At 46.6% G+C, this 20,267-nt stretch overlaps 1 protein-coding gene across 2 annotated transcripts in view; it reads left to right on the top strand.

Moving 5' to 3' along the window:
• Window positions 1–28: 28 nt before the first annotated feature.
• hay (ATP-dependent DNA helicase hay) overlaps window positions 29–20,267 on the top strand; it is a 37,194-nt gene continuing 16,955 nt past the window's right edge. The window contains exons 1-2 of one of the 2 annotated variants that reach the window (XM_068379081.1): window positions 29–181; window positions 18,980–19,084. In XM_068379081.1, coding sequence (XP_068235182.1) covers window positions 18,980–19,084 — 105 coding nt within the window. In that variant the 5' untranslated portion in view covers window positions 29–181. Of the gene's footprint in view, window positions 264–18,979; window positions 19,085–20,267 lie in introns of both variants that reach the window. The other variant, XM_068379082.1, reaches the window with a different exon arrangement.

Below are 20,267 nucleotides of genomic sequence, written 5' to 3' on the forward strand. Positions count from 1 at the left end.
CAATTCTATATATCCTTTTATCACGATTGCGTAACGTGGTAAAAGCACGAAGAGAATCACTACTAAAGGAGTCCTTCTTGTGGTCAGACACCATTCAACGCTCAGGCCTCAGAGTGACTGTCACATACAAAATCATCTCCACGATCTTCGACGCACCATAACAAAACACCAAAGATAAAAGGTCCAGTCTATGCGAGATGTTACATTTATGTTAAATTGTTACGGACCAACGTGATATATGGTCATATAGAATAAAATCAAAGGTAACTTACTATGTCAACAGGAATTACATTATATCCTATGGACTTCGTCTTGACTTGACTAGCTAAAGGAGTTTTCCTTAAACTACAACGATACCCCTAACTAGTTAAGTTGATACAAAACAATTCCTTTTTGTCATATTGGTGGGCATACGAGTGATAGTGTAGGCCTTTTTGAGTCTGCGGCATTCTTTCAGTGTTTACTGTACTTTCACTTGCTTTATATCCTACTTTACCTCTGTTCCCACTTCCTTTATTTCCTCTTGCTGCCTACCTCTTAATAGTTTTTACTGAGTAGTGCACAATATTATTTTGTAAAATTACAAATGTAAGCATTAATCCTTTCTGAAATGATAACTTCCTGGTGTATTTTTTACTTTGAAGGGTTTTGTTGGTAATAACTTTCGGGAACTACTAATTTTCAAGTTGTAAAGAAACCTGAAACATGAAAAGAAACGTTTGAAAAACTACATTTCACAAGAGAACAAACAAGGCTAAGACCTTAAGGTTTCTGGCCTTTCCCATACCGAGCTATTGGCTGTGAATCCCCCTCCCCAGACCCCCTGGTAAAATTTTAGGAGCCTTTGTATATCAGCGGCCAGTTCCTCGCACGTTCATTAAAAATGCACCTCAACTAACCTAAATTTTACCCCCTAACCTACAAGCCGTGTCCTTACCTAAAGGGGGGGGGGGCCTAACACCCCCCTGCATCCCCCTTACACTGTTGTATTCTAAGTTAGCCATGTTATTACATACAGGTGGCCGCTATCATACATAGCCTATAACCCAAATTTTATAAGTAAACAATATCCCTTTGAGAGAAAACTGTGTTCCTGGTATGTTTTTGCTTTCTTTTTAACAATATCGGTGTCGAACAATTGTGTATTAATTCCCCAAGGTGCACTTGGGTTGTAATTGATCCCCTGTGCAAGACTAAGTAACCCAAATTGGTAATTGTTTAAAACACCACGCTCTCCATTTACTCCAAAATAATGCAATCCTGCAGTTTTCCCTCACTAAACGACTTGGAACTAACGTATCAATATAGTCAACCAAATAGAATTTGTGATGCCAGCGTACATTTGGTATACTGTATATTCAAAATATACTTAATTAAAAATTGATTAATTACTCAAAAGTGTCTATAAAATATGCAATTTACAAATAGTGACACTTTTGAGTAATCACTAAATTTTTGATTAAATATATTTTGAATATACATTATATCAAATGTACGCTGGCCTCACGAACTTTTGTTTTTGTACGCTGGCATCACAAATTCTGTTTGGTTGACTATGTTAACATGTCAGTTCCAAGTCGTTTAGTGAGGAAACCGAGCTATTTTCTTATTATAACCCCTTCCCCCTTCCTCAACATATCTTGCTAATTAGTGCTTTCCCAGAATTTAGATAACCACCTTATTACTGTGCAAGAAGATGAAAACTGCAGGATTGCATTATTTTGGAGTAAATGGAGAATGTGGTGTTGTAAACAATTACCCCCAAATTAGTAAATCTTAATCCACTACAGAACTGCAAATGATAAAAGCACGAGCTTTACTTACTTTCTAAAGTTGTAATACTGAAGAGTACAGTACTGTATGCTTTGCGTAAGAAATGCATATCCATGATTTATTTGAGTTACTGGTTAAGAAGAATATTTACCTATGCACTGCCATAAATAAACATCAAAATCTTGCTAACCCTATTTTCAGTATATCATTATTACAGTGTTATTATTACATGTGAAGCTACAACCCTAGTCGGAAAAGCAGGACTTTAGAAGCTGAAGGACTCCAACAGGGAAATTAGCTCAGTAAGGAAAGATATAAAGAAATTGTACCGCATGTGTTTTACTCTCATACACTGTAACGGTATTATCTTTTATTATTGTATATCTCGATCTACACTTCACTATTAACAAAACCCGTTTAAGTCTGTCCGTTCAGGAATTAATACACCATGTGGGCCAGCGCTCTCCTACGCGTCAGTGCTCGCTAACGCGCCAACGATCTCCTGCGCGCCCACGATCTTTGGATCTGGAGCTGGTAGGGAAGTCTAAGACTTCACCTACTCGTCAGCGCTCACCAACGCCCCGCCTGCTATCTCCTGGTCGCGCGCGTTCACCTGCACACGCCCACGAGGATGCGCGCCCACGCCCATCCCCTACAGCAGCTACACCCCGCCAGCCTGATGTGCGTCCACAAGAGGCGCGCTAATGACCACAGGTTCCTGCTGCGCGCCCGCGCTCATGGGATATCTCTCCTGCTTGCTCGCGCCCGACGACATCTTCTGGGGCGCGCAATCTCTCGCCCACGGGCCCTTCCTCCTGATTCTGCGCGCCCGCGCGCGCAAACATTCATTCGCGCGCGCGAGCGCACAATCAGCCTCCTACTCACTCGCCGGTGTCTCCTGCGTACGCTTCTACGTGCCCTCACACGCACGCACATCAGCAGTCCCCCGCTCGCGCCATCAGTCTCCCGCGCGCGAGGCTGCAGGACAATGCACGGCAAAGTTGTTGCCCCCCCCCCCCCCCCCCCCCCCCCCGCAAGCGCAAAACCACGCGCGCCGGTGGAGGGGGTGGTTCCAGAAAGGTTGAGGGATATTTCTTCCTTTTCTTTTCAGGCGAACCCCCCTATGGAAACTCCTCCCAGGGATCGGTCGATCCCTGTCCCTCCAGGGGGAGTGTCTGATAGCGCAGCTATCAGCCAGCAGCTGTGGTTTGGGGCACTGATCAGAGCGGTTACACAGGCTGTCAAGCCTGTTCTCTCTGAATTGGGCCACAAATCTTTGGCTGCGTCTACCCCCCCTGAAGAGAAAAATAGGAGTTTCGGACGCGGTGACTTCTCCGAGGACCAAGCTGTCTCCTCGTAATCCTTCGAGGCAGACTCCCTCCCCCCTCAGACTTTCTCTCCCTCCCTGTCGGACGACGATTTCCCGTCCTCAGGGGAGTCACGTGAGGTGAGACGTTTCCCCATCGCATAAGTGAGGGAAATCCCACCTCGCGTTGGAAAGTCTTCTCGGGTAGGGGCAGAGAAGAGCCTACCTCCGTTGTTGTTGGAGTCCTGCATCCCTCCCATGAGGGACCCGAAGAACTCTAAAACAGTACCGAAATCCTCGACAAGACTTGGGACGGAGCCAGCCAATCACTCGGAGAACGTCCGCGATTCTCCCCAAGAAGAGCCTTTGGGAACAGGAGACTTCGCTGCGAGTTCAGCGTCCGGAGAAGAGCTACAGGAGTCAGAACATGCATTTTGGCAGGTTCTGACCCTTATGAGGACTCTCAATGGGTTTGCTGACCCAGAGATTCTCCCTCAAGAGGGCGAAGACACGGTCTTGGACCGAGTATTTGGGACTCAAAAACTTTTTAAGGCCAGTGCGGCTTTGCCCTGGTCTCAGGGGGTTAAGAGTACCAGGGACAAGATCGCAGTCCAGCTCTCTGAGTTAGCCTCCTCCAGCCGATCCAGTGCCGGTAACAAGCTTCTCCCACCTCCTCGCGTACAGCAGAGGAGGTACTTCAAGATCTTGGAGGAGCCTTGTCTAGCTCTTCCCCTTCACCATTCTTTGGAAGAGCTTATTAGGGAAGTCCTTCTTGAGAGACTCTCTAACCGGCAGGTCTCATTCTCGGCGACTGAGATCCTTAATCAGGAGAAGGTTGCGAAGTGTGCTATGCAGGCCACTTCGTGGCTGGATATCTGGTTAGGGACCTTAGGTATCCTGATACGTTCGGAGGATTTCTCTAAAGAACGTACCAGGAAAGCTGTGAAGACCTTTCTACTCTCAGGCATTCGCACGATCGAGTTTCTGGCCCACCAGTTTCGAACTTGTGGACGAACACCATCCTGAAACGTAGGGATGCGGTGGCTGAGAGGTTCCATCAGAAGGTCCCTAGCACCGAGATAAGCAGGCTCAGACATTCTTCCGTGGAGGGAACGAATCTGTTTGAGCCTAAAGACGTGGAGCATGCTGCTGAGAGGTGGAGGAAGTCCCAACAAGACTCCCTCCTACATAGGGCTTTGACATCCAAGCCCCATAAGCCTCCAGCAGCCCCGTCCTACCAAGACCATGAAACTGACAACGGCAGCAAAGACAGTGGTGTCTAAGCCCTTTCCTGTCAAGGACAGGAAAGGCAAAAAGTCTTCCAGGGGAGGGAAAAATCCTAGAGGGTGCAGCCGAGGCCGCAAACGCTAGGATTGGCAGTTCCCCTGCATGTCCACCAGTAGGGGGATATCTACAAAGTTGCGCAGACAGGTGGCAGCAACTCGGGGCGGATTCCTAGACGGTTTCCGTAATCTGTCAGGGATATCGCGTCCCGTTCACAACATCTCTACCTCCCCTGAGGACGAATCTGGTGTCATTGAGCTCCCTTGCCATGGGATCAGCAAGGGGGCAGGCCCTTCGGGCAGAAGTTCAGACCATGTTGAAGAAGGGCGCTCTCCAAGAGGTCCTTGATGGGTCCCCAGGCTTCTTCAGTCGACTCTTTCTTGTAAAGAAGGTGTCTGGAGGCTGGAGACCAGTCATCGACCTCTCGGCTCTGAACAAGTTTGTCAAACAAACTCCGTTCAGCATGGAGACAGCAGACACGGTCAGACTTGCAGTGAGACCACAAGACTTCATGTGTACACTGGATCTGAAAGACGCGTACTTCCAGATCCCAGTCCATCCGTCTTCAAGGAATTACTTCAGATTCAGCCTAGACAGCAAGGTGTACCAGTTCAAGGTGCTGTGTTTCGGTCTCTCCACAGCACCACAGGTTTTCACCGGAATGTTCGCCCTAATATCGTCGTGGGCACACAGGATCGTCATCCGTCTCCTCCGTTATCTGGACGACTGGCTGATCCTAGCAGACTCGGAGTCATCCCTTCTTCAACACCGAGACAAACTTCTGGGACTTTGCCAGGATCTGGGGATCAAGGTAAATCTCGAGAAGTCTTCTCTGATTCCCACTCAAAGACTGGTAAACCTAGGCATGATTATAGACACCAATCTCCACAAAGCCTTCCCATCGGACGACAGGATAGCAAGGCTGAGGAAGGTCGCAAGCCCTTTTCTCAGACGAGAAGAGCTTCCAGCCCAATCGTGGTTACGTCTCCTTGGTCACCTCTCATGTTTGGCTCGTCTAGTTTCCAACGGTCGCCTCAGGATGAGATCCCTGCAGTGGCGACTCAAGTCCCGGTGGAATCAAGGTTACGATTCCCCGGACGTCATGATCCCTATGGGACCTGCGGAACGGACGGATCTCCAGTGGTGGGTGACAGACGAGAACCTACGTAGAGGAGTGGATCTTCTCGTCCTCCCCCTAGATTTAATGCTGTTTTCGGACGCCTCAAAGAAAGGGGGGGCCCCGCTCTGCACCATAGGACCTCGGGCCTGTGATCAGAATCAGAAAAGTGCCTCCATATAAATCTTCTAGAGATGAAGGCCGTTTTCTTGGCCCTTCAACAGTTCCAACAATACCTGGCGAGTCACTCTATGGTGGTGATGAGCGACAACACCACAGTAGTGGCTTACATCAACAAGCAAGGAGGTACCTTTTCTTGCAGTAGAGATACTGAGATGGACCGAAGTCCACTCGATTCCACTATCGGCACGTTTCATCCCAGGGAAGAGGAATGTGCTCGCCGACAATCTGAGCAGAGCGTCTCAGATAGTGAGTACCGAGTGGTCTTTGGATCATCTAGTAGCCAACTAAGTCCTGACTTTGTGGGGTTCCCCGACTGTGGATCTGTTCGCAACAGCTTTGAATTTCAAGCTTCCGCTGTACTGCTCCCCAGTCCCGGATCCCAAGACCTTCCAACAACGGTGGGACAACATCGACGTGTACGCCTTTACCCCGTTCTGTCTGATGAGGAGGGTTCTCAACAAGACCGGAATATCGGTCAATCTTTCAATGACCCTCATAGCTCCGCTATGGCATCACGCGGAATGGTTTCCGGACCTTCTGCAACTCTTAACGGAACTTCTAAGAGAACTCCTTCCACGGCACGATCTACTCAGACAACCATATGCCAACATCTTCCACAAAGCTGTAGCTTCGCTACGACTTCACGCCTCGAGACTATCCATCATCTCCTCGCTGAGAGAGGATTTTCTCAACAAGTTGCGATCAGGATGTCTGGACATCTGCGAAAATCATCCGCATCTGTCTACCAGGCAAAGTGGAAAGTCTTCTGTAGTTGGTGTTGTGGAAGGGGTATCTCTCCACTCGATGCCACTATTCCAGCAATAGCGGAGTTCCTCTTGTATTTGCGAGAAGAATTGCGCCTTTCAAACTCGTGCGTGCGTGTGCCAACATTCTGGCCCGCATGTGCTCTTCATTCTAATCCTGCACGTCAATCTGATTCCTGCGCACTCTATGAAGTCTCGCCCGTGCGCGTGAACGCTTCAGCAGTCTCCCGCGCGCGAGGCCCGGGTATTCCCCATCGCACGATCGCCAATACCCTCCCACGCGCGAGGCTGCCGGACAACGCGCGGTAGGGGGCCCATCACCGCATTCCCCCCCCCCCCCCCCCTCTGCAAGCACAGAACAGCGCCCTTGCCGGTAGGGGGGAAGGTTCCAGAAAGGTCCAGGGACATTTCTTCCGTATCTTCTTTCTTCTTACAGGCGACTCCCCCTCCAGAGGGAGTGTCTGACAGCGCAGCCGTCAACCGGCAGCCCTGGTTTGGGGCTCTAATCAGTGCGGTAGCCTGTTCTCTTTGAGTTGGGCCACAAATTCTTGGCTGCATCTACTCCCCTGAAGAAGAAAAGAGGAGTTTCGGACGCGGTAACTTCTCCGAGGACAAGTTGTCTCCTCGTAAGTCTTCGAGGCAGGCACCCTCCCCCCTCAGACTTTTCTCCCTCCCCTTCGGACGAAGATTTCCCGTCCTCAGGTGAGACGTTCCCCCATCACACCATTGAGGGAAACCCCACCTCGCGCGGTAAAGTCTTCTCGAATAAGGGTGGAGAAGAGCCTGCCTCCGTCGTGGTTGGAGTGCTGCATCCCTCCCAGGAGGGAGTCAAAGGACTCCAGGACAATACCGGGATGCCCCTACCACTGGAATCTACAGGCTCAGACATTCTTCCGTTATGGGAACGAACCGGTTTGAGCCTAAGGACGTGGAGTAGGCTGCTGATAGGTGGAGGAAGTCACCAAGACTCCCTCCCACATAGGGCTTTGACATTCAAGCCCTATAAACCTCCAGCACCCCACCAGCCACGTCTCACCAAGACAACGGCAGCGAAGACAGTGGTGTCTAAGCCCTTTCCGGTCAAGGACAAGAAAGGCAAGAAGTCCTCCAGGGGAGGGAAGAATCCTAGAGGGAGCAGCCGAGGCCGCAAACGCTAGGATTGGCAGTCCCCCCTGCATGTCCGCAGTGGGAGGATGCCTACAAGGTTGCGCAGACAGGTGGCAGCAACTCGGGGCCGATTCCTGGACAATTTCCGTAATCAGTCAGGGATATCGTGTCCCGTTCACAACATCTCTACCTCCCCTGAGGACGAATCTGGTGACATTTAGCTCCCTTGCCATGTGATCAGCAAGGGGGGCGGGCCTTTAGTGCAGAGGTCCAGATTAAAGCAAACTCCGTTCAGCATGGAGATTGCAAATACGGTCAGTCTTGCAGTGAAGCCGCAATACTTCGTGTGTATACTGGATCTGAAGGACAGGTACTTCCAGGTCCCAGTCCATCCGTCTTCAAGGAAATACTTAGGATTCAGCCTAGACCACAAGGGGTACCAGTTCAAGGTGCTGTGTTTCGGTCTCTCCACAGCACCACATGGTTTCACCAGAAGTGTTCACCATAATATCATCGTGGGCACACAGGATCAGCATCCGTCACCTCCGTTAACTGGATGACTGGCTGATCCTAGCAGACTCGGTGTTACCCCTTCTTCAACACCGAGACAAACTTCTAGGACTTTGCCAGGATCTGGGGATCATGGTAAATCTCGAGAAGTAGTCTCTGCTTCCCACTCAAAGACTGGTTTACCTAGGCATGATTATAGACACCAGTCTCCACAAAGCTTTCCCATCAGACGAGAGGATAGTAAGGCTGAGAAGGGTCGCAAGCCCTTTCCTCAGTCGAGAAGAGCTTCCAACCCAATCATGGTTACGTCTCCTTGGTCACCTTTCATCCTTGGCTCGTCTAGTTCCCAACGATCGCCTCAGGATGCGATCTCTCCAGTGGCGGCTCAAGTCCCGGTGGAATCAAGGTTGCGATTCCCCGGACGTCATGATCCCTATGGGTCCTGCGGACCGGACGGACCTCCAGTGGTGGGTGACAGACGAGAACCTCCGAAAGGGAGTGGATCTTCTCGTCCCCCGGATTTAATGCTGTGTTCGGACGCCTCAAAGAAAGGGGGGGAGGCCCACATTCTGTCTACCAGGCAAAGTGGAAAGTCTTTTGTGGTTGGTGTCGTGGAAGGGGTATCTCTCCACTCGATGCTACTATTCCAGCAATAGCGTAGTTCTTCAACTTACTTGTGTATTTGCGGGAAGAAAAGGCGCCTTTCAGTCTCGGCGGTGAAAGGCTATCACTCGGCCTTAAGTCTAGCCTTAGGCTCAAAGGAATGATCTTTTCTTCCTCGCTGGAACTTTCCCTACTCATACGAGGATATGAACTTACCTGCCCTTAGTCTGATGTGAGACCTCCTCCATGGAACGTAGTTCGGGTTATCAGGTCTCTTAAGAAACCTCACTATGAACCATTACGCCAGGCTTCAGTTCGCCACCTAACTTGGGAGACGGTGTTCTTACTAGCTTTGGCTTCGGCCAAGCGAGACGGTGAACTTCATGGTCTCTCATATTACATCGCTCATGCAAGGGTATGGGGGGAAGGTAACGTTTAAACCCGTCCCTGAGTTTGGTGCTAAGACTCAAAATCAGGGGGTGCCGGGTGCTCGGTTCGACTCCCTCCGGATTCGAGTCTCCGTTCTGTAACAGGTGTCCCAGACCTTCTCCTACTGTGCCCAGTAAAGAGTCTGAGGTTATATCTCAGAAGAACGGCTACAGTCCGTCCCCAGGTGCAAGCATTGTTAGTACTGGGAGGATTAAGAGGAGGGTCACCAAGAACACCATCTCGGCATGGATTCGTAGGGTGATCCATCTGTCCCTAAATCCAGACCCTCCTCCGTCATGTCACACTAGAGCACATGATGTGAGGGGCGTAGCTACGTCCCTGGCCTTCAAGAGAAATTTCTCAGTGACGCAGGTCCTTCAAGCTGGGGTGTGGAAGCATCAGACGACCTTCTACCTGCACGATTTGACCCACAGGAGGCTCGATACATTTTCTATCGGCCCTGTGGTGGCTGCACCTCAGGCTCCTTAGTGGACAGGTAGCAGAAGGTTGAGGGCATTGTTACCTGGTCTTAATCTGCATGAATGAAAAGATTGGTCTGTCCCTTACTCTTTTCTTCATCCTCCCCTCTCTTGGGGAAAGCAGCATCCTGGGTTCTCTGCACAGCTGACCTCAAACCACTGCAGGTAAACCATGTTTCCTCGTGTTCCGAGTATTAAGATAATACTTTCACGTCCCCATACCCTGACGAGGTGGTATTGGGAGAGTCCTAGCCTAAAGTTTCCTTCTAAGGGACTACAAGTCAACTTCCTAGGACGAGTCACACTTCAGACCTGCACACAGCTTACGTAGGCCGCAGCACTTGCGCAGCAAGGTTCTAGCGAGGTGCAGGGACTCCTTATTGTTGAGTACTGACACACTCAGATACTGAGTCCCCGGGCAAAGCCAAAAGCCAGTACTGGCTGGGATTTACCACCCTTCCTAAGGGGTGAGTGACCCATATTAAATAGCGTGGTTTGTATTTCAGTTACGGAACAAATGATAAATTCGTAGGTAGTTTGTATTTTTCATAACTATACAAACGTTAGCTATTTAATCAAACTTGCCTGCCAGTCCTATCCCCCGTGAAGTCCTACTTCTAAGCAAAGTGAGCTCAGCACAGGTGTGTGTGAGGGGGGTGGGGGGTAGCAGGCTACCCTCCTTACCTCCCGCTAACTAGCGGTGGGGTAGTAAACACTCGTTAGAATTCTTATGGCTCGTCATTTCAGCTACGCCGAAAGTAATAACTCATATTAAATAGCTAAGGTTTGTATAGTTAGGAAAAATACAAATTACCTACGAATTTATCATATTATGGTATATCAGATCCATAATAAAGAACATTTTTCCCATAAAGAAAAATTATTTGAGAAGTAATAAGAAAGATATGGCCTTTCCCAACAAACTACATTCTACCCAAATTCGTTACCTGTTGAAATAAAGTTACAGTAGGTCCTCGGGTTACGACGGTCCCGACTTACGCGGTTTCGCCGTTACGAACGCGCCCCATAAAAATATAAAAATAATATTAAGCGTCGTTCCGTCTTACACCGTTAGCGTCGTAAGCGACGTAAACAATTGCGAACTAGTTTCTAGCGCGCGGTGGATGAATACGCTTTGCGGTGGTTGTGGGCGAGGAAGACGGCGTCGCTCAGTTCCACTCATACGCCATTTTTGGTTGTGATTGCCTGTTCTTTCTCTCACGTGTTTGATCGGTTTTTTGAACTTTTTGCCCTTCATTATGGCTCCAAAGCGCAAGGCAGATTCTTCTGATGGTAGTGCATCGAAGAAAAGGAAGGCCATCACCATGGAAGTGAAATTAGACATTATTAAGCGGTCTAAAAACGGTGAAACGCCAACGAACATTGGCCGATCGCTTGGCCTTAGCCGTTCGACCGTGGCTACTATCCTTAAAGATAAGGAGCGCATTGTTGAACACGTAAAAGGATCTGCTCCAATGAAAGCAACAGTGATAACGAAACAGCGTAGTGGTTTAATTATCGAAATGGAAAGGTTATTAGTGCTTTGGTTGGAAGATCAAAATCAACGGCGTATTCCAGTGAGCTTAATGGTTATTCAAGAGAAGGCTAAAAGGTTGTTTGAAGCGTTGAAAAAAGAAAGGGGGGGAGAAAGTGAAAGTGAAGAGTTTTCGGCTAGTAGGGGTTGGTTTATGCGATTTAAGGCTCGGGCCAATTACCATAATCTTAAAGTGCAAGGTGAAGCTGCTAGTGGGGATGAGAAAGAAGCAAGTGAATTTCCTAAAGCGTTGGCTGAGATAATTAGGGAGGGGGGTTATTCTGCTTATCAGGTGTTCAATGCGGATGAGACAGGTTTATTCTGGAAGCGCATGCCTAACCGCACGTACATAGCAAAGGAGGAGAAGTCAGCACCCGGTCATAAAGCAGGCAAGGAGAGGCTAACTTTGCTTCTTGGGGGAAATGCTGCTGGCGACTTCAAACTGAAGCCCATGCTGGTCTATCAGGCTGAAAATCCAAGGGCACTCAAGGGAATTTGGAAGAGTCAACTCCCAGTCATTTGGAAGGCAAATAAGAAGGCATGGGTGACACTTGCAGTGTTTGAAGACTGGTTTATCAACCATTTTGTACCTAGTGTGGAGCGGTATTGCGCCCAAAAGGGTATCCCCTTTAAGGTGTTGCTATTGCTGGACAATGCCCCTGGACACCCTGCCCAGCTGGGAGACTTTCACCCTAATGTGAAGGTGGTTTACCTTCCACCTAATACCACGGCCCTTTTACAGCCTATGGACCAGGGAGTGATTGCTTCATTCAAGGCCTACTACCTCCGAAGAACAATTGCTATGGCATTACAGGCAACTGAAACGAAGAAGGACTTGACTCTGAAGGACTTTTGGAAGTCCTACAACATCCTTGATGCTATTAAGAACATTGCTGATTCCTGGGAGGAGGTGAAGGTTACAAACATGAATGGTGTTTGGAGGAAGCTATGTCCTCAATTTGTTAATGATTTTCATGGGTTTGAGGACACAGTTGACCATGTTATCAAGAACATTGTTGCCCTGAGTAAGGAAACCGATTTGGAGATGGAGGTTGATGATGTTACGGAGCTGCTAGAATCTCATGGAGAGGAGTTATCTGCTGGGAACTCGATACAACTGGAGAAGCAGATCATAGAGGAAGAGGAAGAAGCCCCCACCCCAGACCCTAAGGCTTTCACAAGGCAGGGCTTGTCAAAAGGTTTTGCCGAGATACAACAAGCATTGGCAACTTTCGAGGCTCAAGATCCCAACATGGACAGGTTCACCAGGGTTTCCAGAGGTGTCATGGACTTACTGCAGTGTTATAAGGAGATTTTGGATGAGAAGAGGATCCTCTCTGTCCAGTCTAACCTGGAGCGGTATTTTAAGAAAGTAGAGAGAACTGCACCCTCTACATCAGCTCAGCTGCCTCTACTACTCCAGATTTGCCTGCAACAGAGCCTCTACCATCAACCTCAGCTGCCTCTATTGCTACAGAGCCTCTGCCATCAACCTCAGCTGCCTCTGCTTCTCCAGCTTCTCCACCACCTCTTGTAGGCTCTTCACCTCCAGACTCGCCTGCCCCAGCTTCTCCAGCATCTTCTGTCTCACTTCCAGAGAATCCTGATTCACCTGCCCCAGTTTCTCCAGCATCTTCTGCACCTTCCTCTCCACAATAAACCAGTCTCTCCGTCCCTTGCAACATCCCTTCCAGTGTGCAAGCCAACCATAGGAATAAGGTAAGGAATTGTTCTCTTTTTTTTTTTATTGATATTTACTTTAATTCATGTAGTAAGGAATTGTTTTCTTTTTTTTTTTATTGATATTTACTTTAATTCATGTGGTAAGGAATTGTTTTCTTGTTTTATTGATATTTACTTTAATTCATGTGGTAAGGAATTGTTTTCTTTTTTTTTATTGATATTTACTTTAATTCATGTGGTAAGGAATTGTTTTCTTTTTTTATTGATATTTACTTTAATTCATGTGGTAAGGAATTGTTTTCTTTTTTTTTTTATTGATATTTACTTTAATTCATGTGGTAAGGAATTGTTTTCTTTTTTTTATTGATATTTACTTTAATTCATGTGGTAAGGAATTGTTTTCTTTTTTTATTGATATTTACTTTAATTCATGTGGTAAGGAATTGTTTTCTCTTTTTCTAATATTGTTTTTATGTCATTTGATACATTTTATTATAGTACAGTATACAGTAATACTTTACAGTACAGTACAGTACGTATATTTATGGTGTTCCGACTTACACGGAAATTCGGGTTACACCGCGTCTTAAGAACGGATCAGCGTCGTAACCCGAGGACCCCCTGTAGTTGCATTCACCTTGCCTTTCAGTTACAACCTAATGCTCACTCTCACATTGAAGGTGACATCATCAAACAGTAAGACACAGCAGTGAGGGGGAAGGAGGGAGGGAGCTGGTCACCAGTGTGAGAGTGATCCGTCAGGTTGTAACTGAGAGGTCAGGATGCAACTTCACTGCATGTGGTCTTATTTGATGCTTTTGTAAAAGAGAGAAAATTCTTTATGAGTGTCTATTCAAACCTGTAGTTCCACAAGAGATTCAAGGAATGGAACACCCCTCGTCGAAAGTTAACAACAGATTGACAAAGGATTTGTGGTCTCCTTTTGGATGGAGTAAAGCTCCATTATTAGAGAGCTTTAAGAATGTACGAAAATACGCTCTTCCTGATGACAAGAGTTAGTAAGTCTCATGGCCCTCCTTTCTCCACATCCTCCCTCAATTACTTCATCAGTCTCGGGTCCAAGTTTTTCATCCCTGGTGGGTCCTCCTTATTCCCTTGCAAACAGGAGACGGAATTGGACCAACTGCAACACTGGGTCGGACACTAATTTCACTACAAATACATTGTGAATAGTATGCCTCAGTATACGGAAGAATAAGAATTGAAACAGAAAAGATTGCCAAAAGATTGGAATCGCCTTTCAAAAGGGACCAAAAAACCTGTTTGTTTGGCATGATTTTCGAACTTTTCTTGTCTGTCCACAGGCATTGTACCCAGTCAATTGACTTTATGCACACTGCCAGTTAGAAAAGACCAGAAGCGCTACCCTTAATTTTCTTGTATTGTTCAATTAGTCTTAGACGACCATTTGATAGGAGTTGCTTAAGTCAGTCCTACAGTTTCTCCCCCCATGGCAGAGTGTGTGGCGCCCAATCCTTCACCAAGGATGAAGAAAGAGACAGCGAGATGTCACCCTACTTGACTTTCCCCTAAGCTGTTCGAGATTGTGAGCATCTTTTGGAATGACTGCTCGTGATCGCAGATCGGTTAGCAATCACACCGTTTTATGGTAGCTCTGTATGGAATCTCAAGGATTTGTGCTTCCAGATCCCAATCCATCACGACTCTAGGAAGTACCTCCGATTCATAGTGGTGCACAAGGTATACCATTTGAAGGTAGTGTATTTCAGGCTATCAACAGCCCAGAAAGTCTTCACCAAGATCTTCACTCTGGTGCCAGCCTGGTCCCATTCCAAATGAATACGTTCGTTATCTGGACGACTGGCTTGTTATGGCAGAGTCGAAGGAGATCCTTCTCTGCCATCTGGATAGGCTTCTCGAGTTTGACATGATCTGGTGATCGTAGTGAACTGAGAGAAGACAATTCTTGAGCCCAAGCAAAATCTGGTATACAGGGGTATGGAGGTATACACAGTCAAAAGGAAAGTTTCCCCGTTGTAGGATTGTGTGGCAAGATTCAGGGAAGAAGTGCCACCGTTCTTAAGGTCGAATTCATTGCGCTGCAGTGGCAGTTAAAGTCCCACTGGTTGCTGTTAACAATGGAGGAGGAGAGATCTGAGTTGTTGGCTAATAGATTCCAACTTTCTCAGAGGAGTAGGCCTCCTGTTCCTTCCTCCAGAACTGATGTTATTCATGGATGCATCAAGGGAAGGATGAGGGCCACATCTGCTGCAACTTCCAACCGCTCCGTTCAGACCACTCGGTGGTGTTGATGGGCAACAGCACAACCATTGTGGCATATTCAAACAAACAAGGAGGTACTATTTCATGGCAGTTTTGTCTTTTAGCAGAGGAAATCACGTATTTGACGGAGAACAATACAATCTCCCTCCCAGGTGACTTCATACTGGGCAAGAACAACATTCTGGTAGACAAACTAAGTTGGAAGATTCTGATAGTTGGATCCAAGTGATATATGAACCCTCTAATAGCAAACAAGATAATGACTGTGTGGTTCACTAGCTATAGCCGATTTTGCTAAGTCCCTCAACCAAAAACTTCTGGTGGATTGCTCTCTTTTGCCAGACTTAGAGGCAGCATTCGAGGATGTCTTTTAACATCCTTGGGACAATCCGAATGTCTACGCCTTTCCTCCCGTTCTGCCTGATGAAAAAAGTTCTGAATATGGTTAAGATGTCTTGCAACCTAAGTATGATTAATAGATCCACTATGGCCACAAATAGAGTGGTACCCGAACCTTCTATTGCTGCTGACATAGGTTCCGAGGGAGCTGCCTCCCCTTCCCAACCTACTACAGTAACATGCCTAGATATTTCACAACTCAGTGAGATCCTTATGACTTCATGCTTCGAGGGTATTCAGCATCCCTTCACTCAGAGAGGGTTTTCTCGAAGAGTGGCAAAGCAGATATCTTTATACCTCTGGAGGTCATTGTTCTTGGTTTAGCAAGTGAAATGTGCCATTTTCTGTGGTTGGTGTCATGGAAGGGGTGTCTCTCACCTTGGAGCCATCATACCCTTATAGCTGAAATTTAATTCCATCTCGTGGAGGAAAAACTGATCAGTATTAGCATTGAAAGGCTATTGTTCAGCCTTGAGACAGGTCCTTTGACTGAAAGGACTGGACACTTCCTCTTTGGTATAGCTTTTGATGCTCATACGAATTTTTGAACAGGCCTGCCCCCATTTGGAAATGTGACCACCTCCCTTGAACGTAACCAAAGTTCTTCATTCCCTGGGAGCACTGTACGAGCCACTGAGGTTGGCATTTCTTCTTAGGTAGAGGTTTTGATGCTCATACAAATTTTGAACAGGCCTGCCACCAGTCTGAAATGAGACCACCCTCCTGGAACCTAACCAATGTTCTCGTTTCCCTGAAGGAGCACTGTATAAGCTACTGAGGTTGGGTACTGGCCGTAGTCTCATGTTGAAAATGGTCTTTCTTCTTGCTTTAGCCTCCGCTAAGAGAGTTAGCGTACTCCATGGTCTCTCTTACGATATCACTTCTTCAAGTACTCGGAGGCAGTCTCGTTCTTCTTAGTCCTTGAGTTTATTGTTAAGACTAAAATCTGTCGTTACCTGCTTATAGGTTAACATAATTTCAGATTTTGAGTCCTAATAACCGATGATTCTGATCGACTGCTGTTGTGTTCAGTGAGAGCATTAAGACACTATCTCAAGTGCACACATAGAGCTCAATCCCATTTAAAACCTCTTTAGTTCCGTAACTGGAATACAAACCAACTACAATATTTATAGGGGTATTACTGAGCCATTAGAATTTAGCGAGGGTTAACCACCTACCCACTAGTTAGCGGGGGTGCAACTGTAACTCACTTTGCTTTTGGCTCAGATTGAGAATGGCTGTTACTGCTTTTCCTCCTCACCAGATTTTTGGACAGCCATTATTACTAACTTTTTAGAATTTTTTACTAATAGTTTGTGTGTGTTTGCCTTGTCAGTGATGCGTACCTGCTTTGGTCCTGAGGGCCGCTCCTGCGAGACATTTATGTCCTCCATTGGAACGGATCCTCGCCGGTCGTGTCCCGCATGCAGAGGCCAACGCTGTGATACCGTTAACACTTGTATTGAATTTCTGGAGTGGTCTGCCTCCCAGTGGGAAAGGGGTCTTCCTTGTAGCAGAAGAAACCCAATGCTGCTGCTTCTGCCCCCAATCTTCCTCCAATGCTCCTGCTCGGCCAGCTTCCTCCAGGGAACCGTCAAGTAGTAGCACAGGACACTTTACTCCTGGGCAACCTTGGTCTTAGAGAGACTGTTGCTACCCCTAGAGAAACGGCCCCGTCACTCCCCCTGGATGAGTCCTTGTTTCTTTCTTGTTTTGCAGGTTTAGCTGTCCCTGTGATTGCCCGGCCTGCCTTTGAAGGAGGTGTTGCTGCAGCTCATCCAACGGGGTGCAGAGTTGCAGCATTCTTCTGCTTCTGAGGTTGACCCAATGGCCCTGCTTAGTGTTGATCTTCAGGTCCCAGAGGAGTCTTCTGCGGCCTCTCCTGTGGACTTCATTCCTGTCACATATTCTGTTCCTGTGGCTGCCGCCGAGGACTGCGATCCCTCCCTCGCCGATCATCCTTTAGGGGTGGAGCAAATTCCGAGGCATGTCTTTCCTGCGGGTAATCATCTCTCTCGTTCACGAGAGAGACCTCCCATAGAGACTCCTCTTCGGAGGCCTTCTGGTGATCAGCCTGCTGCTCTGCTCCGCCTTCACAGCTGTCGTCCTTACCATGTCCGTGCTCCTCTTTGCCTCAGACGTGTTCCTTCGACTTCGGCAAAGAGACGTTCTATCTGGCTCGTTGTCCTCCGCTGCAGAACGATCCCCTTCGGAGGAACCTTCGTCGCCTAGAGCTCATCAGTCACGCTACGCTCCTCCTTGTACCCTACCTTCGTCTGTGTAATCGAACTCTGTTCGGCTTCGTTGTTCGCCAGCCTCGTGGTGTTAGTCAGATCATGTCTCCTCTCCATCTGCTTGTCAGTGAACTCTGGTTTGTACTTCTCCAGCTTGTTCCAGCCACCCAGTGACTTGAACCTCTCTGACTTGTCAGGAGGCAGCTGTTTGCCGTTTGCGGGCTTTTCCAGCAGAATCCCGCTCTCATAGGGTTCGTTGTTCGTCCCAGGTTACCGATCTCCATCTCGCCGATCACTGACTCGCTGATCGCCAGTTCACCGATGACCAATAGCTAGCCATTTGGATACGAGAATTCCCAAGGATGAGTCTGTGTAACTTTACAAACCTGAGTTCTTTACATAAATTTATCTACCAATGCCTATCCCCGTAAGTCCTGTCTGCAATTAAAGTGGTTTGTCAGTAAGCAAGCTGGAGGGGGTTGCTTCTCCGCTGCTGCTTAGTAACAACTGGCGGTTGTTGACACCTTGTTAAAAGTTTTAACAGACTTGTTCCAGCTTTGCTGATATACTCCTATGTAAAGTACAATACTCAAGTATTTGTATTTTACCTAACAATACAAATGTGTGTCCTTTGAGTTACACTTCCCTTGTCAGTCTCCCAGCAAGCACAAGGTTCAAGGTGAAAGTGGCTACTCTCTGTGCTGGTGAGGGACAGGGCTTCCACCCTACCTGCCAGTAACTACCAATACCTCGTTACAAATTTCAACAGCCAAGATCCAGTTACTCTGATAGTATACTACTAAAAGACATATACATTAGTTAGGAAAAATACAAATTACTTAAAAAAAAATTATTTCTTTACTTTATAAATTGTGTACTGCTTATTGTATTGTGACCCTCTCACTCTATCACATTCATTTTTTTGTCATTAAGATTTCTCTCTGGTAGTTTTCTTTTTGATGTACTGCTTCAAGTCACCAGATTTGTTAAAAATGTACTACAGTATAGATGAATGCAAGAAAAATTATGATAGACTCTAAAAAGACTGCTTCCCCTAAGGTAAGCATCATTTACTACTTAAAGAGCTCATCTTAAGCTTTTGTATGTAATTCCAACTCATTTTCCGTGATTGACTTAACAGAGGTGTGATAAAAATTGTCCCCATCAGATAGCATTAGTTTCTTTTCTTTAACCATTTGACAAAAAATCATTACTAAATCATAGAGACTTCTTGACTAGCATGTTTTGAATTACTATTTAGTGTTTAATTTTATGCAAGAAATTGTTGAAAATTATTTTTCTGTAGATGCCGAAAAAGAACAGAAATCGTAGACAAGATGATGCTTATTCAGATGAAGAGGATGCCGAAGAGTTAGAAGGAGTTCCTCAGGCTTCCAAAAGGAATGTGGAAGTAAGTTATTTTGAAGAGTATTGTCTTAAAGACTTTGGATTTCATTTGTTTAATTTCCAAATGTAGTTTGTTCCAACATGAAATAACTGTACAAACCCTTTCATTCTTTATTTGGGAATATACAGTTCTTTTAGCAAAGCTGGAAGACTAGCCATAAGACTTTTAGCGAGGTGTAACTACCCATAACTAGCGGGGTGTAGGGGTTTCATACCGGCTACCCTGCTCACACACACCTGTGTTCTATCACCACCTTTACTTTTGGTTCGATGGAGAGTAGATGTTCATCTCTCTCTGCTGCCCATTCCCTGTTTGACTGGCCTTTGATTAACTTGATCTTTTAGTTTTTGTTTGTTTTGCGGGTGTGAGTGTTGCTGTTTTGGAGAGGGCGTGGTGCCAGGATTTCCTTGAGGATGGAGAAACTTTTTTTTACGATCTCTTCTCCTTTGACGCCGGGCAACATAACCCTTAGGCAAGAGGGCTTTCCCACTTTCCATAGTGCAGAGGCTCGATCCTCCTCTACAGGGGAGTCGTTCTGCCAGTGGATGCTCCTTCGTTATTATTATTATTACTTGCTAATAGTAGGGTGGCCAGGGCACCAGTCACCCGTTGAGATATTGCCGCTAGAGAGTTATTGGGTCCTTTGACTGGTCATATAGTACTACATAGGATCCTTCTCTCTGGTTACAGTTTGTTTTCCCTTTGCCTACACATACACCAAATAGTCGGGCCTATTCTTTACATATTCTCCTCTGTCCTCATACACCTGACAAGACCGAGATTACCAAATAATTCTTCTTCACCCAAGGGGTGAACTACTGCACTGTAATTGTTCAGTGGCTATTTTCCTCTTCTTAAGGGCAGAAGAGAGACTAGCTATGGCAAGCAGCTCTTCTAGGAGAAGGACACTCCAAAATCAAACCATTGTTCTATAATCTTGTGAGGGCACACTCAGGCACACTATCTTATTTCTCTTCCTCATATTTTGTTGAAGTTTTTATAATTTACATATGAAATATTCATTTTAATTGTTGTTAGTGTTATAAGATATTTTATTTCAATTGTTAATTAGTTATCTTATATCCATGTTTTCTTTCCTCACTGGGCTATTATCTTGGTTGGACCCCTTGTGCTTATAGCTAATACTAATACTACCCAAATTGGAAAAGCCAAATGCTATAAGCTT

The sequence above is a fragment of the Palaemon carinicauda genome, chromosome 8 (assembly GCF_036898095.1).
Source record: "Palaemon carinicauda isolate YSFRI2023 chromosome 8, ASM3689809v2, whole genome shotgun sequence".
NCBI lineage: Eukaryota > Metazoa > Arthropoda > Malacostraca > Decapoda > Palaemonidae > Palaemon > Palaemon carinicauda.